The sequence below is a fragment of the Diadema antillarum genome, unplaced genomic scaffold (genome assembly GCF_040938485.1).
Source record: "Diadema antillarum isolate AM-2024a unplaced genomic scaffold, OU_Dant_1.0 seq00000716_RagTag, whole genome shotgun sequence".
Taxonomy (NCBI): Eukaryota; Metazoa; Echinodermata; class Echinoidea; order Diadematoida; family Diadematidae; genus Diadema; species Diadema antillarum.
In genome coordinates, this window is record NW_027271620.1 from 332099 (window position 1) to 355665 (window position 23567).

Consider the following 23567-nt stretch of genomic DNA (forward strand, 5'->3'; position numbering starts at 1 on the left):
TTATACATGAAAAGGTAAATTTGACACTGTCTGCTTGTGTGTGTGACACTGCCTTGTTTCTTGACCGATTTTTTTCAAATTTGGTATGTAAATGTATCATAGTCAAATCTATACACCTACACCTATTTGGATTTTATTGTATCCTGCAACAGTTGCCATGTCATACAAAATTCTGGCCTAAAAAGTAATCCAGATGGAGTATGGGACACGGGTTCGGGGGATACATGTGCTTGATTGCGAGTGCTCTAGTTATAAAATGAAAGGAAATTGTACTTTGTGATAAAGAATATGAAACAAAAGTCATTTTTTGTTCCAAATTATATCAAAAGGTGTATATCTGAGCTTTATGTAGTGAAAATGTGTGAAATTTTAACCTCCTTGAAAGCCAGTTTTATCACTTTTCTGATTACTGAACTATCAAATGAAACTCAAATGGTATCATCTTCAAGTATGTACAGTGCACTCCCGTTCCATAACGAAATGCTCGGTACTGGCAGTTTTCTTTCGTCATAACGAAATATCGTTATAACCGAACAAATACAATATTTAACGAAAACAAAGAAACCATGCATGTATTACATTCTGTTTGTTGAGCCATGGACCTGGAGGGTCCATGGTTGAACACTCATCATACACTGATGGAAAGCTATGTGAAATGGGATAGCACCTTTTTAATTTCGTATTTATTACTTTTAAAAGAGAGCAAAAAGTTGTTTGTATTGTTACACATGTATAGAAAATGATCCGGTTACAGTTCACTAGTCCAAAGGTTCGTTTCTTACTAAAGTTCGTTCGATGGCTCCTTATTCCGAAGTTTCGCCATTCCCAGAATTCCGAATGTTTGTTCATCTGAAGCTTCATTATTCTATGAAGATTCGTTATTCCGAAAGTTCATAATTTAGGTAGAAATATATTGTTCGTTTCCCGAATGTTCATTGATCAGAAAAATTAAATGAGGTTCATCATTCCAAAGGTTTGTAAATCAAAAACTGAGAAAGGTTCTCTATCCTTAAGGTTTGTTATTCCGAAGGTTTTTTAATCCGCAAATGAAATCAAGTTCGTTATTCCGAAGAAGGTTTGTTAATAAAAAATGAGAAAGGTTAGTTATTTTGAAGGTTCGGTTATCTTAAGATGATTATAAGGCTTGTAATTCCTAAGTTTTGCTAGTGGACTCACCTTTTTTACTTTTGGATTAAAGAAACTTTTTTAAATGTTCAGATTAAATAACGAACGTTTGGAATTCCTATCATTTTCGGACTAACGAACCGTTGTAATAAGAATTATATTCCACATACTAAGAATGTTGCAATAGGATTGGTCCAGAGCTGATCACGTGATGAAGCGTAGTTTTGCCCATCGCATCACCTAAGAAGAAAAGTTCGTTACACTCTATGTTGATAGTTCCTTTTGTTTCGCTGATCTCCACACAGTCCACACAGTCCTAACGCAAGATGAGTACGCGCGAAATAAAAGTGCGTTGCACTGTGGACTATCATGTGACCTATGTCACTTGATAGTACACAGTGCAACGCACTTTCACTTCAGTGCCGCGCGGTTTCATTGTTTTGTCATCTACGCGCACACGTACCTAAGCCCTAAGGATACCTAAAGACAGCTAAAACGGTTTCAGATGTGGAATAAAATGGGAATTTCTAGGACCCTAGATGTGGAATATAAAGCAAATAATCAACCTTTAGTTTCAGGCAATGAGACAAACTATCACTTCATCGGCAATCTGAATGTGTACGCTATCTTTCCTCAGCTGCGCTTTGGAAAGATAGCTACATCCAGATCGCCTCGGAAGTGATAGTTTGTCCCATCACCTTCACCAACGTTGATTATTTGCTTACTATATTTCATTGTTGGATTAATGAACCTTACGAACCTTTGACATAACGCCAAAATGTTCGTAATAACAAACACTACTTCATTTCCAAACTAACGGACATTTTAGGTTATCAGAATCTCTATAAAGAATCTTCGGAAACGAACCTTATTTCATTTAAGATTATTGTATCACAATAACGCAAGTTCCCCTCGGAAACTGTGCATGACACAAGGAGTGAATACACAATGGGCCGGATGCATAAACGCTAGCAATTGCTTGTGCTAGCCTTTTACTCGAATCCGTATGCATAAAAACGAGCAATTGCTTGCGAGCAGAAGCTTTTGCTAGCAAGCACAAGCAATTGCTTGCAGCTGGCAAGCAATTGCTTCGAGACCAAGCATTTGCTTAAAACATATGCATAAAACATACCTTTTGCTTGTTCTTGCTAGCAATTGCTTACGATTTTCCAAGCTCTGTAAAGTGAGCTTGAGCTTTTGCTTAAATGGAATGTTCCCTTTTAAGTATCATTTTCATTTTCATAAAAGAAAGACCATACTTGTGCAGGAGTGGTATAAATCTACAAGAAGGTACTCCTAAGAAGTGTAAGAAACTTTTTCGTTTCAACAGCGGGAATGTCCAGTGGTTAGCACGCAAAATATGATGAAAAACAGGTAGGATGTCTGACTTCGGTGGAGAGCAGGGAGACCTCTCTCCTCGTGCGATCTGGCAGTGTTCTGTGCGTCTGGAGTGTCATTTCATAGCTCTTCTGCTATGTCAGGAAATGTTTCCGCTCACACACACCCTTTCAAATACATGCTGACACACTCGCCTTTGTTCTGGTGTTTGCACAGGCGTGACGTCCCTTTTGTTGAAAACGCATTACAAGCAATTGCTTGAGCGGGACAAGCAAAAGGTATACGCACAAGCAAAAGGTTATGCATATGGATTTAAGTAATTGTTTGAGCTAGACCTTTTGCTAGACGAGTTTGTGCTTTTGCTTAAAGCAATTGCTTGCAAGCAATTGCTTGTTTTATGCATTTGGCCCAGTGATGAGAAGCGTTCGCCCATGCAGAGACATTATAAATGCTTGTTCCGCTACTCTTTTTCGAAAGCGATCCGCATTTTGTTATAACGGAACACATTTCTTTTGTTTTTCTTTGTTAGTGGTGCTCGGAAAAGACTTCGTTATAACGAACATTTCGCAATAACCGTGTTCGTTATAAGCGAATTTTGTGCCATAGACTCTAATGGCGATAATTTTGGGACCAGAAGTTTTACTTCGTTATAACCGTGTTCGTTGTAACGGGAGTGCACTGTAGTGAACTTTATAAATTGATATAGCAGATTCGTGTACAGACATGCACAGTCAAGTAATTGACAATGTGTTTTTAGCTCACCCTAGCCGAAGGCTCAAGTGAGCTATTGCGATCGCCCTCCGTCCAGCGTCCGGCGTCTGGCGTGCGTCTGTGGAGCCTGGAAATGTGCAAATGCCGGGAAATGTGCAAAGTCCTAAATTTCATCAACCGGAAATGTGCAAACGTGACGCTGGGAAATGTGCAAATTGTTCATTTCACCTATATTATTATGTATAGAATGAAGAGAAACCCTCAAAGCTGCGCATGAACAATTACCATCTTTACCACCTCTCTGAGCGACCACAATGTAATCTGTCTTTTCAACATTTTTTTTGTAAACCCCACAAGGGATTTTCACTAGATTTGGCAGATATCATCTTAATGGTGATATGGTCGTGATTTATTAAAATGAGGCCCCCCCCCCCCCCACCACCAAAGGAAAGGGAGGGGGGGGGGGTTGAAGCCTCAGAGTCCCTGAACTCTGGATTTTTTTTTTCTTCTTCTGTAGAATCGAAAAAGATAGAGCTAAGTTAGTGCTTTGAAGATGACTGAAATTTCATGTTTGATTACACTGTATATGGCAGATCTAGGGGTGCCCTGATTGAGGGGGGGGGGGTTGAGAAGGGTGAAGGGGAGGAGAGGGATTTTCCACATTTTCAGCATCTTCTTGATAAGTCTATCTACAGTTTTACACCAAACTTGGCAGATAGCATCTTTATGGTGATATGATCTTTATTTTGTATAATGAGCCCTACCCTCCCCCCCCCCCTCACTACCAAAGGGGTAGATGAAGCTTCAGAAACCTAACCTCTGGAATTTTTTTTTTTTAATCTTCTGCTAACAAACTGGAAAAGACAGGTAAGTTTAATAGTGCTATGAAAACATTAATGACTGAAATTTCATGTTTGATTATGGCGGATCCAGGGATACCCAGATGGGGGAAGGGGGTGAAGGGGAGGAGATTTTTCACATTTTCAGCATCTTCTTGAAAAATCTACAACAGATTTTCACAAAACTTAGCAAATAGCATGTTAATGGTCATAATATGATCTTACTAGATAAAATGAGCTCCCCCCCCCCCCCCCCCACCGCTGAAGGATGGGGGGAGGTTTGAAGCCTCAGGCTCCAGAAACTCTCGAATTTTATCTTCTGTCGAACCAAAAAAAAAAAAGAAGAATAGAGCTAAGTTAGTGCTATGTAGACATGAATGACGAAATTTCATGTTTGATTGTGGCGGATCAAGGGGGGTCCTTATCGGGGGGGGGGGGGGGGGGGTAGAGTGAGCGGAAGGAGGGGGATTTTCCACATTTTCTGCATCTTTTTGAGAAATCTTTGACAGATTTTTATCAAACGTGGGAGGAATCATCTCTGGGGTGATAAAATCCCACTTTGTTTGAAGGTGAAGTCCAGTTTGTTCCCTTTCCCCAAAGCGGGGGCTAAGAGGAAGGTACAGTTGTAGCCACCATGTTATAAGCAAGAGTGAAATTTCATCAAAAATGTAGTAAAATTGTGTTCCTCTTTATTGTACAGCAAATTTCTTCAAATATGTACCCTGGTATTCCTTTTGTCATGCGTAGGGTTTTCAAGAAATACCTTAAATTCTGAATTCCACCCGAACGTCTCATCTCGGTCCTTTGAAAGGGGCTGAGATGGGGGGAGGGTTCACCTAGCTCCTCCAGCCCCACCTTTTTGGTTGGGGGAATGCTCATTAAACAAATTGAGGTCATATCACCTGATGAATATGCTACGTGCCAAGCTTGGCAAATATCTACTGTACACAAGTTTCAAGAAGAAGCTGAATATGAGAAAATTCCACCTCCCCTGCCCTTACATTCATGAATTAACTTTAATTCTCTTAGCTCCATCACTTTTGTATTGATTTTTTTTTTTAAAGCTGAAATGGGATTTTATTATTGGAGAGATTCTTCTTGAGTTTTCAAGAAAAAGATGAAAATGTGAAAATCAACCTCCTTCCTTACCCCCCCCCCCTTTGAGCATCCCTTCATCTGCCATAGCCAACTTGAACCTACAAGCACGGTACTATATATAGATACCTGTCACACTTATGGTTAAAGCAAATTTTCTAAACAACCCCTTAGATTTGGGCATTCGTCTCTCAACAACCACGCCCTTCTCCCCCTAGTTTGTTGCCCCTTAGTGAGATTTTATTACCCTAGGGATGCTAGCTCCCACGTTTGGTGAAAATCTGTCAAAGATTTTTTAAGAAGATGCTGAAAGTGTAAGTCTTCTTCCTCATCCCCCACTTTCCCTCGTCCCTCCCTCCCCCCCCCCCCCCCAGCCCCTATCAGGGCACCCCTGGATCTGCCATAATTAGACATGAAATTTCAGTCATTAAAGTCTTCACAACACTAACCAAGGCTACGGTCAAAACTCAGAGCGGCAACCGACCGATTTGTAGCCTCAGTGACCAACGCTCAGCGACCAACAGGTGACGATAGGTTATCTACCCGTATCCTGTAGGCGCACCGGTGGCTGCCTGAAAATTTCTCACGAACTACCTGGGTTTATTCTTGTACCTATATGTGATTTGTAATGTGATAATCTATTAATTAATTAAGATAACACTCGAGGCTAAGGATTTAAGAGTTAAATTATCAACTACCAAACCTCAGATAACTAGAAATTAGAAAATCAAACAAAAGAGAGGAAAACCCAAGATGGAACAAAGATTGAGATAGATCAGAATTTTCCAAAATATCTCTGTTTGCTTCTAATCTAACAGTATTTTTCTATTCCTATGTAATTTCATATTTCCATTTCCCCATCTCATGTTTTTCATGACTTCTTCATTCAATAGGCCTTTAATGAATATGATATATAATCTATATATAATATGCTAAGTTGTCGTTGTTGTTGCGGCCTTAATGTATTCCCTGTTTTATTCCGGTGTTGCTGGATTGTCTATCTCCTCTTAAGCCGTCGCCTCCAGGCGGCTGCGACCGGTGCCGTCGGCCACGTGAAAGTATCCTGCATTGAATGGCGTGGGTTTCGTCCCCGCTCCCCCTCCGTGTCAACATCGAGGATGACAAAGAAAAATTTATTAGATTGACGCATAATGCATGATTGTGCGTGAGGAAAGAGCAGAGCATTGGACTCCTGCTTTCTCGATCATCCATCTTTTAGCTTGCAGAGACAGTGGGAAACTAAAGATGATGAGGTGCAACAAAATCTCTGTCATCTTTGGTGGACAAACACAATGTAATCACAGGTATGCAGTGTATGGCCTGTGCCTGTGTACTGTAAAACATGATATATTCGTGGCATGAATTTTTCACGAATTGGAGCCGACGGCCTTTTTTGCGGCATGAAATTTTCGCGAACTGCCCCTGGCATCCAATGCATATAGTGTAGACAAGAACTTTCGCGTGCATTTTAATTTCGCGAATCTTGGCGCTCGCGAAATTCGCAAAATCAAAATGCACGCGAACATTCCTTGTTTTACAGTATGTAGTGACAATACACGAAACACTTTCGCGTGTGTGTGATATGGACTCTGATACGGTAATACACGGCACGGTCATACAGGGCATTTACGTATAGTTCGCCATTGGCGTGCCCGAAGGAAAACAATGAATACAGTTATTTTATTGTATTTTTGCACAACTACAGGATACTATGCAATTCAGGTACGTCATTGAGTTTACTCTCAAGTCGGGTATCATTGTACTCAAACTGTTTAGGACGGCTAAATATCCACTTAACTGGGACACATATTCATGATAATCGTGGTCTTCCATTGGAGATTACACGCGCCACTGTCCATTCGTTTACCACAGCTGCTGTAAACATTCATAAGACATGTGCGGACATAGGTGACTAGTGTAGTCCATTCGCTTTGTGAACTTATTTTTGAAGTTATGAAGTGAAAATAAAATGGAGCAACAAAAATACTAGGGGTCTATGAAGAAGTCCTACTTAGCACAAGATTATGTACGTTAGTGCAGTGAAGCAGTTTTGGACAGTTTGCGCAGGTTTTATGAAGAGCAGAAAAATGGGGAAAATATATTTGTACAATAAACATTTCTGCCTCCTTGATTCGTCCCTATATTATGACTCTACTCTCTCCTCTCACCCAAATAATAAATGTAATCATAATAATAATAATAACAACAATAACAATGATACACTGAAATAATGATAATAGTACAATAGGCCAATGCAAATGAATGGAGAGGGGTGCTATGATCCATAACTAAGAGTGGGGGGAATTAAGAAACACAAACAGGAACTGGATTGTTTTAATGTTGAACATGAAATATTAAAGGCACATGGTCCCGGTGTTTTAGTGAAATGCATACGCGGGCGCACAGCGCAAGTTTCCAATAAAGACCTACGCTATCGCCTCCTCTTTAGCGCTTACGTTTTGCCCCATTTCCCCCTAGTTTGAAGAAGTCTGAATCCACTGTACTCAGTGGTCTGATCACAGTTCAGCTCATGATACGGCTGAGGGGGATGACAGCTTTCGCAAACTTCTTTTATGATGTCATAATAAAAAGCATGTATGCATACACCCTGGCATTGCTACAGACTGCGTGATGCGCAGAAAAGAACAGGGAAGGCAACGTTACCTAGCAACACCTATGCGCTTTACTCTTGATGACAGCTCAACTTTGGCAATCTTTGTATCAATGCTAATGGTGATCGGTAGTATCATCAACAGCGCCCTCTACACTACCAAGACTATGTGCCTTTAATGATGATGAAGCTATTTGAACCATTTATCAAGTGTAGAGTAACCTTGACGTGACAGAAAGTCACTATCCTATCCGATTAATTATGTAAGATAATAATAAAACCTAATTACTATGATCTCCCCTCCCCCCCCCCCAAGTAATAGTAGAAGTAGTAGTAGTGACAATAATAATAATGATAATAATAATAACAGTTGATGAACAGTTTCAATGAGATAAGCGAGTGTTTCTATGATCCATCAAACCAAGTTTTGGTGATAAAAATAAAAATGAGGGAGCAAATGAAGACGAAAATATTCTATGTGTATTTCTTCTCGCATATTAAACGTGGGTAAAGAAATATTAAAGTTCATACAAAAATACGAAGCCCTGACCTTTGGATTCCCACAGGTGCCTAATACTTATAACACCTAATGACAATGATCTCCCACTCCCCAAATAATAATAATTATAATTATAATAATAATAATAATAATAACAATAATAATAATAATAATGATGTACAGTCTGAAGCAGATTAACGGATGGTTCTGTGATCTATCAAACCAAATTTTGGTGATAAAAACAAAAAGGAGGGGGCAAATGAGGACGAAAATAACGTTGGAAAAGAAACATGAATTTAAAAAAATATGAAGCCTTGAGACCAGCCATGGATTCCCACGGGTGCCTGCGTGGAGGCAAGAGGCAAGAGGCAAGGTAATTAATATCAGAGTCATAGTGTCAAGGGTATCAGAACTTTCGGGAAATCTCATAGATCCTGAGCGTTTTTAGTAATTTTTCCCTAAATGTTAGTTTTTGTATTTTGTTCTATGGGATGGAAATCTGTGTGTTTATGTGTTTGTGTGTATGTGTGTGCGTGGGGGGGGGGGGATGGGCGTGGGTGAGGGACAACAAAACAACCGTTGGACTTCAACGGGTGTAGATAACCCCTCGAAACTCAAGTTCTATTATAAAAGCAAGTAGCGGGAAGATCCCAACCAATGGACCAGATCGCCGGGCACGTTTTACAAATGTAATACTGGGAAGGGTGATCATGTGTAGAAGAGAACAAAGGAATGAGAAAACATTTTTTTTTTTTAATTTCAGCAATAAGAATGTGCAGAATCGTATATGAGAATAAAAAATAAAGGCCCTCAGACCCATGGATTTCCACGGGTGCTGCTAGTATAAAATATATGAATAATATTTTTGGTTCGACAGATCTAAGAAGAGTAAAAGTGAAAAATCCAGAGTTTAGCGACTGGGAAACTTATCACCCCCCCCCCCCCCCAAGAAGATGGAGAAAATTTGGAAATTCCCCCTCCCCACCCTAATCAAACATGACATTTCAGTTATTAATGTCTTCATAGCACTAACTTAGTTCTATCTTTTTCGGTTCGACAGTTCTAAGATAACTAAAATCCAGAGTTTAAGGGACTCTGAGGCTTCAACTTCCCACCCCCCCCCCTTCCTCTTCGGGGGGGGGGGGGGGGGGGGGGCGCGCTCATTTTAACAAATCTAGATCAAGTTAGGTAAAAATCTGTCATGGATTTTTAGCTCACCTGAGCCAAAGGCTCAAGTGAGCTATTGCGATCGCCCTTCGTCCGGCGTCCGTCGTGCGTCGTGCGTCGTGCGTCGTGCGTCGTCCGTCGTCCGTCGTCCGTCGTGCGTCGTCCGTCGTGCGTCGTGCGTAAACTTTTTACATTTTCATCTTCTTCTTGAAAACCCCATGACCGATTTTCATCAAACTTGGCAGGTAGCATCCCTAGGGGGTTAGGAACTCAATTTGTTAAAATGGGCACCATGCCCCACCCAGGGGGCCCCCAGGGGGGCCCAAACCCCCCAAAATTAAGGAATCTGTAAAAATCTTCTTCTCTAGAACCAGAAGTGATAGAGCTAAGTTAATACTATGAGTTAGTACATTGATGACTGTAGTTTCAAGTTTGTTCATGGCAGAATCAGGGGTGCCCCCCTTGGGACCCAGGGGGGGGGGAGGGGTGAGGAGGGGTCCTAATGGGGCCTAAATTGTACATTTTTATCTTCTTCTTGAGAACCCCATGACCCATTTTCACCAAACTTGGCAGGTAGCATCCCTAGGGGGTTAGGAACTCCATTTGTTAAAATGGGCACCATGACCCACCCAGGGGGCCCCCAGGGGGCCCAAACCCCCCAAAATTAAGGAATCCGCAAAAATCTTCTTCTCTAGAACCAGAAGTGATAGAGCTAGGTTAATACTATGAGTTAGCACATTGATGACTGTAGTTTCAAGTTTGTTCATGGCAGAATCAGGGGTGCCCCCCTTGGGACCCAGGGGGGGGGGGGGGGTGAGGAGGGGTCCTAATGGGGCCTAAATTGTACATTTTTATCTTCTTCTTGAGAACCCCATGACCCATTTTCACCAAACTTGGCAGGTAGCATCCCTAGGGGGTTAGGATCTCAATTTGTTAAAATGGGCACCATGCCCCACCCAGGGGGCCCCCAGGGGGCCCAAACCCCCCAAAATTAAGGAATCTGTAAAAATCTTCTTCTCTAGAACCAGAAGTGATAGAGCTAAGTTAATACTATGAGTTAGTACATTGATGACTGTAGTTTCAAGTTTGTTCATGGCAGAATCAGGGGTGCCCCCCTTGGGACCCAGGGGAGGGGGGTGGGGAAGGGTTCTAATGGGGCCTAAATTGTACATTTTCATCTTCTTCTTGAGAACTCCATGACCCATTTTCACCAAACTTGGCAGGTAGCATCCCTAGGGGGTTAGGAACTCCATTTGTTAAAATGGGCACCATGACCCACCCAGGGGGCCCCCAGGGGGCCCAAACCCCCCAAAATTAAGGAATCCGCAAAAATCTTCTTCTCTAGAACCAGAAGTGATAGAGCTAGGTTAATACTATGAGTTAGCACATTGATGACTGTAGTTTCAAGTTTGTTCATGGCAGAATCAGGGGTGCCCCCCTTGGGACCCAGGGGGGGGGGGGGGGGGTGAGGAGGGGTCCTAATGGGGCCTAAATTGTACATTTTTATCTTCTTCTTGAGAACCCCATGACCCATTTTCACCAAACTTGGCAGGTAGCATCCCTAGGGGGTTAGGATCTCAATTTGTTAAAATGGGCACCATGCCCCACCCAGGGGGCCCCCAGGGGGGCCCAAACCCCCCAAAATTAAGGAATCTGTAAAAATCTTCTTCTCTAGAACCAGAAGTGATAGAGCTAAGTTAATACTATGAGTTAGTACATTGATGACTGTAGTTTCAAGTTTGTTCATGGCAGAATCAGGGGTGCCCCCCTTGGGACCCAGGGGAGGGGGGTGGGGAAGGGTTCTAATGGGGCCTAAATTGTACATTTTCATCTTCTTCTTGAGAACTCCATGACCCATTTTCATCAAACTTGGCAGGTAGCATCCCTAGGGGGTTAGGAACTCAATTTGTTAAAATGGGCACCATGCCCCACCCAGGGGGCCCCCAGGGGGCCCAAACCCCCCAAAATTAAGGAATCTGTAAAAATCTTCTTCTCTAGAACCAGAAGTGATAGAGCTAAGTTAATACTATGAGTTAGTACATTGATGACTGTAGTTTCAAGTTTGTTCATGGCAGAATCAGGGGTGCCCCCCTTGGGACCCAGGGGAGGGGGGTGGGGAAGGGTTCTAATGGGGCCTAAATTGTACATTTTCATCTTCTTCTTGAGAACTCCATGACCCATTTTCATCAAACTTGGCAGGTAGCATCCCTAGGGGGTTAGGAACTCCATTTGTTAAAATGGGCACCATGACCCACCCAGGGGGCCCCCAGGGGGCCCAAACCCCCCAAAATTAAGGAATCCGCAAAAATCTTCTTCTCTAGAACCAGAAGTGATAGAGCTAGGTTAATACTATGAGTTAGCACATTGATGACTGTAGTTTCAAGTTTGTTCATGGCAGAATCAGGGGTGCCCCCCTTGGGACCCAGGGGGGGGGGTGAGGAGGGGTCCTAATGGGGCCTAAATTGTACATTTTTATCTTCTTCTTGAGAACCCCATGACCCATTTTCACCAAACTTGGCAGGTAGCATCCCTAGGGGGTTAGGATCTCAATTTGTTAAAATGGGCACCATGCCCCACCAAGGGGGCCCCCAGGGGGCCCAAACCCCCCAAATGAAGGAATCTTTAAGAATCTTCTCTAGAATCAGAAGTTATAGAGCTGAGATAATACTATGAGTGAGTACATTAATGACTGTAGTTTCAAGTTTGTTCATAGGAGATCCAGGGGTGCCCCTCTTGGGGGTAGGGGGGGGGGGTGGTTGGAAGGGTCCAAATGGGGGCCTGAATTGTACATTTTCATCTTCTTCCTGAAAACCTCATGATGGATTTTTGTCAAACTTGGCAGGTAGCATCCCTAGGTGGTCAGGATCTCAATTTATCAAACTGGGCACCATGCCCCACCCAGAGGGCCCCAGGGGGCCCCAATTCCCCCAAATTAAGGAATCTTGAAAAAATTGGGCCCTTATTGTACATTTTCATCTTCCACTTGAGAATGCCTCGTCAAATTTTGGTAGAGCTGTGAATAATTTAGATTAGTGACTGCGTAAAAGGTGAACTTGCGATACTCAGGTGAGCGCTAGACCCGCGGGTCTCTTGTTCAAGATCATGCAGGAAATGTGGAAAATCCCCCTCCTCCCCCTCACATCCCCCTACGTATCTATAAGTTCTATCTTTTTTGGTTAGACAAAAGAAGATTAAAAATTAGCGATTAGCGATCTGAAGCCTCATCCCCCCCCCCCCCCCCCTTTGGCGGGGAGGAGGGTGGGGCTCATTTGAACAAATAAAGATCACATCACCGTAAAGATGCTATCTGCCAAGTTTGGTGCAAATCCGTCTTGGGATTTATTATGAAGATGCAGTAAATGTGGATAATCCCCCTCCTCTCCGTCACCACCCCCCCCCCCCCCCCCCCCCCCCCCCCCGATCAGAGCACCCTTGGATCCGCCGTAATCAAACATGAAATTTCAGTCATTAATGTTTTCAAAGCGGTAACTTAGCTCTATCTTTTTTGTTTGACAGAAGGAGATAAAAGAATCCAGCTCCCCCCCCCCCCCCAAAAAAAAGGAATCTTAAAGAATCTTCTTCTCTAGAACCAGAAGTGGTAGAGCGTAGATAATACCATGATTAAGTACATTGCTGACTGTAGTTACAACTTTGTTCATGGCAGAATGAGGGGTGCCCCCATGGGACACAGGCAAGGGAGGTGGGAGGGGTTCTGATATGGAACCCTAAATTGTAAATTTTCATCATCTTCGTGAAAACCCCATGACTTCACCAAACTCTGCAGGTAGCATCCCGAGGGGATAGGATTTTAATTTGTTTAATTGGGCACCACGCACCACCTGGGGACCCAGGGGAGCCCAAACTCCCCAAAATTATGGCATCTTACAAAAGTTTGTCTCTAAAACCAGAAGTTATAGAGCTAAGTTAATGCTACAAGTTAGTACATGTACATTGATGACTATAGTTTCAAATTTGTTCATGGCGGAACCAGGGGTGCCCCATTTGGACCCAGGGGAGGGGGTGGGAGGGGGTCCTAATTGGAGCCTACATTGTACATTTTCATCTTCTTGGAAACCCCATAATGGATTTTCACCATTGGCAGGTAGCATCCTGTGGGGGATAGGAACTGATTTTCTTGAAATGGGCACCATGCTTCCCCAAGGGGCCCAAGGGGGCCCAATCACCCCCCCCCCAAAAAAAAAGGGATCTTTACAAATCTATTTCCCTTGACAAATCAGGACCATAATATTACATTTTCATCTTCTTCTTTAGAATGTGTTGTCAAATTTTCACCAAACTTGGCAGGTGTTGTTGCCTACGTGATATGAATAGGCATGACTCCCCACTTGGGGGGGGGGGGGGGGGGGGGAGGGGGGAGAGACTGGAGCACAATGCCTGAAGTGTGGAGGGGAGGACAGTCAGAACAGCCAAACTGAGTTGAGAAATCTTTGTACCAGGTAAATCTTCTTTTCTCAAATTGTAAGCGATAAGCTGCAGTAGTACTATGTGTAATTTAGATTAGTGACTGCATGGAAGGTGAACTTGGGATACTCAGGTGAGCCCGAGACCCCCGGGTCTGTTGTTATTTTATCATTTTTTTTTCATTTTTTTTTGGGGGGGCGCAATTTTTATTCATACATCATTGTTTGTATCTGTATAATACCACTCATGTTTCATAAGAAGGGACAGTGAAAAGTAATTACCATCATAAACACCCGTGATATTGTACACTGTATCTTTGATAGTGACCAGTTGTGATGCAATGACACATGAATCACACACACGAATATTTTTGTGTGTCGTATGCTCCAGTAGTTGGCGACTTGATTCCACGGAAGGAATCCCATTTTCTTTGCTCAATTTTCCACTAATGAATTAAAAACATGCGAAACTCTTCTTACCCAGCCAAGCGCAAAAAAATTAATCAAGCGAAAATATCCACTTTTACAGTGGTCACTGGTGTGTCTTCATTCACACACACTGTGGCCTACCATTCAATAGCCAAGTATTGCATGAGATAGTGCTGTTGTGTGATGTGTGAAGGATTGCAATCGCCGCTATGGCTTTTCACACCAACTTGCAATTGCACTGTGCTTTCTTTTTTCAAGTCTCTTTTTTCAATGTCCTCTGAATTGGCACCAGCGACAGTGATAAGTAGGTAATAACAAAAAGAAATGTCACTTGATTACAGAAGATAGCATTGTCTGTGAGATTGATTACTTCAGAGGTTAATATGGCATTGCTAAGTGGCACATTGCATAGTCTGGAGTAGGCAGGTGATTCTCTGAGTTGGAAAAGCAATAATTTGCTTGTGTTGGCGTATAGGCCTCACCCTGAACTTACCTGCTTTATTTTTATTGAGCCCACCCTGGGAGACTAAGGGATCGCCTGCGGCGTCTGTTTGTCCGTCGTCCGTCTGTCCGTCCGTCGCCCCTCTGTAACGCTACAAAAACTTGAATTACTCTCTACTGAGGACTTCAATTTCATGAAACTTAGGCCGTGTTTATGCTTCCCCTTTTCGGGCCAGAATCAGCGTTTTGATACATGTTTAGTTCAAAACGCGGTTGCGCCCTTGCTCGTTTTGATATAAACACCGTTTCAAAACGTTGTTTCAAAATGCTCAAAAAAGTGCGTTTACGATCGGCGTTTCTGACTAATCACGTTTAAAGGGGAAGCGTAAACGCAACTCACATCACATACGCGTTTAAATGACGTCACCTCCATCGTTTTTGGGGTTCACTTGAAATTTGCGCGCAAGGCCAGCTGACCTTTCGATTACAGTTGTACTGTGCTGCGAAACACAATTTGCAGGTGCTGATCCCTCGAGCTCCCTGTTGGTACACTACTGTACATGGTGACAGCCATTATTATTAAATAATGCATGAAGAGCTCACAACACATCATTAATTCCGATTTGTTAACACTTTGTCAATGAAATAAATACTCGTATTTCCTATCATTGTCTGCAGTTCATGTTCGTGTGTATTGTTAAAGCAATCGAAATTATATTAGACATGCTACGGAACATGAGCAATACACACTCAGGCCAGAACTTCCAAAAAAGCGCACGCCCCAATTTGATCTGCCTCTGCTGAGGTCAGTGAAGTAATTGCAAACGCTCTTTCCAAGGTCGAAGAAAGCAAGCATAAACCGTGCTCCCGTGAACCGCGTTTTAAATCAGCGTTTTGAATCAGCATTTCAAAACACTGATTCTGCCTTCGCAAATTGAGCATAAACACACCCTTAGAGCGAAGAGTGTTAAATACAAAGTTACACATTTTACCAAACATGAAGGTCACAGGCAGGGGACAATGAACTTTAGAGCCCAATGTTTAGTTTTTATGAAGCTTTTCGATTATGGCTCAAAACTTTTGATCCCTATCTCCGTTTGTGACCAAACTTGGATGGTAGATGTCCCTTGGGGAGTTGAAGGTCACCACAAGGTCAAAGGTCACAGACAGGGGTAAACAATCTTTTAGGGCCCAATGTTAAAGGGATGGTAAAGTATTGGTGGAGATGAGAATTGGGCTTTTAAGTTTTTGCAAGGTACCAAGAAAACGCTTATAAAATAGTACAGAGCATACCATTTTAAGAAGAGAATCAAAGTTTATTTGATGAAAATCAGGTTTTGAATGACTGAAACATCCAAAAACAAAGTAAAACAAAGCAATCGTAATGAAGTGTTGGTCCCACACTTTATTAGAATCACTCTGTTTTGGATATCTCAGCCATTTCAAAACCAATTTTCATCAAATTAATGTTGAATTCCTCATGGAATTACATGCTCTTTCATATTTCATAAGAGGTTTCTCATTATCTCACCAAAAAATGTTAGAAACCTGAAATCAGTTCTCAACCTAAACTATATGAGCCCTTTAAAGGACAAGTCCACCTTCATAGATATATGGATTGAGTGAATGCAGCAATATTAGATTAACACATCAATGAGAGTTTGAGGAATATTGGACAACCCGTTCAAAAGTTATGAATTTTTTGAAGTTCCTGCTCAGTCACTGCTGGATGAGAAGACTACTACAGCTTGTGATGTCACATGTGTGCAACGATATAAAGAAAACATAAAGAAAATTCAACATATTTTCACTTTTCTCACATAGTAAAAAAAACGCTTGACTTGCCTCTTTCAGAAGGCAGGAGGAATAATATTACCCTTAAAACATACATCAGTGACAGGTTGAGGAAATGTGCACTTTTTTCAAGAAATTAACTTTTGTGAAATTTATAGCGTTGTATGCATGTGACATCATGCACTGTAGTAATCTTCTCATCCAGCAATGACTGCACAGATAATTCAAAAATTCATAACTTTTGAATAGGTTGTCCGATTTTCCCTAAACTTTCACTGATGTGTCCTAATAGTCTTGATGCACTCACTCAATCCACATGTATATGAAGATGGACATGTCCTTTAAGTTTTAACGAAGCGTTTTGATTATGGCTCAAAATTTTGATCCATATATCTGTTGTGACCAAACCTGGATGGTCACCACAAGGTCAAAGGTCATAGGCAGGCAGGGTCAATGAACTTCCGGGAGTTAGAAAAAAAATAATTTCTACGCGAATGGGCAAGACACATTTTGGCTCTTGCCTTGTAAAAGATATTGTGGCCTTATCACCGGCGAATATGGCATGTCTTTCATAGTACATGATGCGCAGGTCTGTGTGCATCAATAGGAATTGTGTGCATAAGGTATACTGTAGAATGCTTATTCACCTCCTTGGTTTACCACATACACACTATTCCTACTGACACAAAAGACATGTACATCATCTGTTTTATAGAATAGGGCTCAGGGATCTTTTTTTTTTCCTACAAATCCATCTTTTATCATGTAACCAGATGACAAAGCTACTGGACACATTTCCTTTGGGCTTGCCATAGATGCCATGATTTTTTTTTTCCACTGGTTGAAATTTACTCGCTGCATACTTTTATTTACTAGACACATTTACTGATGCATGGCTAGCTCACATTACTTACCATAGTAGTATGCGAACACTTGCTTTAGTTAGCAACAACATGTTTACAATGGCTGTCTTCAGTGAGGCAGTGAAGGGCTAGTAAAGATCAAGTTCTTTACCAATCAAATTGCAAGATATGTGAGCAATTCTTTAACATGAATAAATGATGAGAATGAGGTATGAACACAAGTTCCTATTTTTTACATGCTTTGGATGGGAAGGTGGGCCAGAAACTTAACTCTTGTGATTACTGGTACTTCCTTACCAGGTCATTATCATTTTAAGTACTCATTTGTCAATGTTGTTCTGTTTTTACTCACAGGAAAATACGGGAAGGCAAGAGACGGTCACAGCAGGCTCTAGCAAAAGGACCAAAGCAGTGAACAATAAAATTAACTGTGTTACTTGAGAGTAAATATAAGTCCACGATGGGCAATGTTTTTGCAAAACTCTTCAATGGTCTCTTTGGTAGGAAGGAGATGAGGATATTGATGGTTGGACTTGATGCAGCTGGAAAGACAACAATTCTCTACAAACTCAAGCTGGGTGAAATTGTCACAACAATTCCCACAATTGGTAAGTAAACTCGAGGCAGCAGATGGATGTGAATATGAATGCAGAAGCATAATTTTGCTTTATTCTAGTGGATTGAACTGAAGTGCTATATTAAACAAAAGGGTACTAAGTACTAGATTAAAGGGATGGCATCATTTTGGTTGAGAGGGCACTTCAGATTTTTACCTTTTTTGTGAGATAATGAAGATTTACTTCTGAAATATGGAAGAGCATGTAATTCTGATTGGTTTATATCATTTCTGCATTTCTTTTTTCATACATATATGTGACACAGAGTCAATTGAACAAAGTAATTATAACCCCAGCCACACATATTGTGTATGGGGATGTATAGGAATCACTCTGAGGTCAGTTGGCCGGGCGGTCAGTCGGTCGGTCGAGGGGCGGTTGCAAACTAGTGGCTCGAAGTTCTCTCGCTTTTTTTGAGCAATTGACCCCAAATTTGGCATGCATAACCACTATCAAAGGTAGATGATCTCATACACTGTAGGAAGCTGTGCAAGACACTTTTTTTGTCTGTATGGAGCTATGCCATACAATGGTAACTGCACATTTTTATATAAATCATACAGAATATGGCGGCACAAACTACTCTTATTTTTTTGACAATCGACGTAAAATTTGGCATGTGTTATCGCTATCATTGGTAGATGTGTAAGACACCTTTTTGCCACGTGGCAATGGCACATTTTTTGAAAATCACAAAATGTTGTGGATCAAACTACTCCCTCAGTTTTAAAGCAGTTTAGCTGAATTTTGGCACATGTAGTCAATGTAATGTGTAGTTGTGAGTGTTAAGAAATCTGTTGCCATGCCAACTGTAATTTTTATACAAATCCTACAAAAAAAAAAAAAAAATATGTGATTGACCTAACTCAGTTTTTTAGCAATTTAGGCCCATGTGATTAATGTAATATGTAGTGGTGTAAGGCATCTTTTTCATGAGTGTTAAGAAGTCTGCTGCCATGGCAACAGCAATTTTTACACAAATCCTACAAAGAATATACAGGACTGGTGTAATTGACCTAGCCCATACCAGTTCTTGAGCAATTGGCCTGATATTTGGCTTGTGTGACCGCTATAGAAGGTGAATGTACAAAATGCCTTTTTCTGTCAGGATCGCATAATGCATTACCATGGCAACTGCAAATTTCCATTAAAAATCCTACAAAATGTTGTGCATCAAACTACTCTCAGTTTTAAAGCAGATCAGTTGAAATTCACCATACAATGATCAATGTAATGTGTATTTGTGCAAGACATCTCTTTTTGTGTGTGAAAAAAAATCTGTTGCCATGGCAACAGCAGTTTTGTATACCAATCATGCAATAAAATATGCAGATTGAGGTAAGTCCCTTAGTTTTTATGCCTCTGCCATGAGGTGTCGCCGGAGGCATTATGTTTTCGGGTTGTCCGTCCTTCCGTCCTTCTGTCCGTAATCAATTTTGTGGACAGTGTAACTATTAGTCGAACTGCCCTAATATTTAAAAAACTTTGGGGCAGTTTTTGTTGAGCCCACCAGAGGTGAGGGGAAACTAAGGGATCGCCTGCGGCATCTGTCTGTCAGTCGTCTGTCCGTCCATCGTCTGTCCATCGTCTGTCCGTAAAGCTACAAAAACTTGATTAACTCTCTACTGAGGACTTCAATTTCAATCAAACTTGGAGGGAAGAGTGGTTATGCAAAGTTGCATATTTTATAAAACATGAAGGTCATCTTAAGGTCAAAGGTCATAGGCAGGGGTCATTGAACTTTAGGGCCAAATGTTAAGTTTTCACTCCCTTTTCGATTATGGCTCATAACTTTTATGTACAAGTCCTTTTGTGACCAGACTTGGATGGTAGATATCCCTTGGGGAGTTGAAGGTCATTACTGGGGTCAACAAACTTTTAGGATTCAATGTTACAGTAAGTTTTTACGGTGCGTTTTGATTATGACTCATATCTTTCGATCCATATGTCCGTTTGTGACCAAACTTGGCTGGTAAATGTCCCTTGGGGAGTTGAAGGTCACCACATGGTCAAAGGTCATGGAGGATTAAACATTAATTTCTTATACTTGAATGGGTGAGATACATTTTGGCACTTGCTTTGTTTAATGAAAATCATAGAAATTGTCAGTTTATCTTACTCAATTTTGAGCATTTGACTTAAAGATATGTCACATGTGACTAACAGTGAGCAAAAGACATTTATTCAATATTGAACAATGCATTGTCATGGTAACAATATTTTTTCAATGAAAAGCATACAAAATAATTGCTGATTGAGCTACATTAACTCCCTCAGTTTTAGGTGGGGGTATTAATCACATTGAGTGATAGTTCTAGTTCATGATGTATTGCCCTGGGCACAACTAGTTTGAATTCATGGTAAAATATCTGAAAAAAGTTAGCACATGTTTCTATGTGATTGCATACACATGCATTACATTTCAGGATGAATGAAGACTAATTGAGATAGAAGAATTCCTTGTGAATAAATGATACAGCATTCAAACCCTGGTCATCGGGTGTTAACCATGCACACTCCCATACACGCCAGTTGATGCTGCAAAGTTATAATTTTTTTTAACCAAGGGCTGAAAATAGAGCAAAGTCTGAACCCATACTTGAAAATTAATGTTGAATTTAATGAAACTGATTTACAATGTATCCTTTCATTTTTTAATTGCTCCAACAAAATTGTACACTATTCAGATATTGCTAATATCTCTGCCAGTGTTATCTGATATATAGTTTTTAAATGTTAACCATCAAAAGAGGGGAATGTTTTTTTATAATACCTAGTACTAGTGGATAAGATGTCTGTTTGGTGATCAGGGGCCCGTTGCATAAAACTTACCGTTGAATTTCAATGGTAACTACCGTCAAAATTAGGTGTCACGGCCAATCAGCATCAAGGATTATAAAATTTACCGCTAATTTGAAGACTTACCGCTGGAAAGGAGCGGTAAGTCCAGCAGTAAGGGTTTTATGCAACAGGGCCCAGGAATTCGTAGGATTAAATCCTGCCTGTATTTTTTTTAGATATTCATGGCTCGTAGTCATGAGACTGAATTGCACAAAGAATTACATGGTAAAAGAGACAACAATGATTACTCAGCCATTTAAAAAACAATTTTCATCAAATTAACTTTGAATTCCTCTTAGAATTATGCTCTTTCATATGTAAGAAGAGGTTTCACATGAATTATCTAAAAAAATCGTCATAAAAAAAACCAGAAACATGAAGCCCAATCTCAACCGAAACTGCACCATCCCTTTAACTCTGTTTTCCTGTAATTCTCGCTATCGCCAATGACGTAAAAAGTACCCGGATGTGGCTTTTTCGTCAAGATGTAGTGCACTTGGTAGCAAGGGCACTTCCGGCGCGGGGCATAATTTGCACAACGCTAGCGTGCGCGTACGTGTACCTTACCTATAGCACAGCGCCGACCACGGATACTAGTACAGTAGGCCCCTGTACCGCCCGAGCCAGCGAGTGGCCAGGCCTGTCATCATACTCGTACACTGTAATCCCCTCCGGCGGCCGGCCTTGCATCGCATTAGCATGCACCACTGCACACAGCGCATAAGCTAACACATACCCCGGTACAGCGTAGAATTTCTACTGCTTGATCATGCGATCGATGTGCACGCATCACAGATCAGTCATCTCTGCATACGCTGAAAATATGCTGGAAAATATTCACCCACCTGGATATACAGTATATCGTCATGGAATGCCCATCTTTTTTTTTATTTGTTCTCTGTCGAAATGTCGTGAACACAATCGGGAACGAACAGTGATCTCGAACTTATCCTGTCTCCGAAGCAACTTCTTCCAAGTAAGTACGTACAATGTAGGTAGGCCTACTGCCTAGTGCTACTACAGTTACCACTACTAGTAAGTCGCGCGTACACGCACTGCGCTGTGGAGTCACCCGCAAACTTCACCCACGCGGCCACGTCACGTCTCGCTTGCCAGTAAGGGTCCTATTTCTGCAGATTTTTTTCATTCATTGTCGTGCGAACAACACATGGCAGCTTCGCAGCAACAACCAATAGTCGTATTAACAGCAACTTCTTAAGAATGGAGAAATTTCAAATCATATTAAAGCTGTAATTCAAGTCGAGAAAACCGGAAGTACACGTAGAATACAGTCAGTTGTGTGTGTAAATAGCATTAGTCACGTATCACGCGCGTACGAACGGAAGTGACTTTGCTACCGGACTATCCCATAATGCACCGTAAATGACGCTTAAATCAACATCCGGGTACTTTTTACGTCATTGGCGATAGCGAGAATTGAGGAGCCATACATGTACTTCTGGGTGATTACAGCAATGGCATGAGAAAGGCAGAGGCATCCTAGATGACTGTACATGTTGAGCAAATTTCTTGCTTTGTTCAGTGATATCTTCATTTTCATATTTGCATAATTCAAAGTTTTACAAACTGTCATATGTTTGCTATTGCAGGATTCAATGTAGAGACAGTGGAATATAAGAACATTGCCTTCACAGTATGGGATGTGGGTGGCCAAGATAAGATTCGACCACTGTGGCGGCATTACTTTCAGAACACACAAGGTACGTACACATTCCTATAAAATTACCATGTACATTACACATACACACACACACTCGGCAACAACAATGCTGCTTGGAAACTTCTATGCTTCTTCATATTTTGTTGGTGGACTGCAGTTTCATTCTATATTCAGTGAACTCTGTGTATGGTTTAAATGACTACTTGATTCTTTATCAAATTGGCATAACCACCCAAAGTGTCTGTTTTAGCTGTGAAAATGAGGTATAAGAACCTGTTATATATCAGTTTAACCAATGTATAGTACATCAATTTATTCAAAACTTATCAAAACGTTTAATTTTAATCACATCTGCAATTTTATCCACTGTTTTGTCAGTAGGGTTATGGTAAGATCATGCAAAGGAATGCTTTAAAGAGCTCTTAAGAGAATGTTCAAGTTGTGATTCATGTAATTAAACATTTGTGATTAAACATTTTTCACAAGTCTAAGGTGTAGTTTCTTTTCTGTCTGTCAAGAAAATTTACAAGCAATTATTTTCATAAATGAAGGACTTGATGCTGCTAAGTAAGAAATAGTCTGGGTGCCAAAGCCAAATTTTGAGTTAACCTTTTTGCCATCTGCTAATGTTTTTAATGGTTTTACCCTATTTCGAAGGTGCTGATTCTGAATCTGAATGATGCATCTCCAGTTTCCTTAAGGGTTGTGAGACATTCAAGACGGCCACCAAAATGGCTGCCAAAAACAGATATTAAATGTATTTTTCTTCTAAATGTTGAATTGAAACAATTAATGGCCTTACCCTATTTCAGGGTTCCTGAATCCAAATCTGAATGATGCAGCTCTTGTATCTTTGGGGGTTATGGCATATCTAAAATGGCCACCAAAATGGCCACCAAAACAGAAAACCAGTGTATTTTTCTTCTAAATTATTAAAAATTGGGGGAAACTGATGGTTTCAATCCTATTTTGAAGGTGTTGAATCTTAATCTGGATGCTGCAACATTTGCATCTCTGAGGGTTTTGGGACATTCAAGATGGCCACCAAAATACTAGTAATAATAATAATAATAATAATAATGATAATAACAATAA

General features: G+C 41.1%; 1 protein-coding gene across 1 annotated transcript in view; it reads left to right on the forward strand.

Moving 5' to 3' along the window:
* Positions 1 to 23567, forward strand: part of LOC139737939 (ADP-ribosylation factor 1) — an 84499-nt gene that overhangs the window by 24962 nt on the left and 35970 nt on the right. Inside the window, exons 2-3 of the mRNA XM_071648603.1 lie at positions 17688 to 17941; positions 22402 to 22512. Coding sequence (XP_071504704.1) covers positions 17794 to 17941; positions 22402 to 22512 — 259 coding nt within the window. The 5' untranslated portion in view covers positions 17688 to 17793. The remainder of the gene's footprint in view (positions 1 to 17687; positions 17942 to 22401; positions 22513 to 23567) is intronic.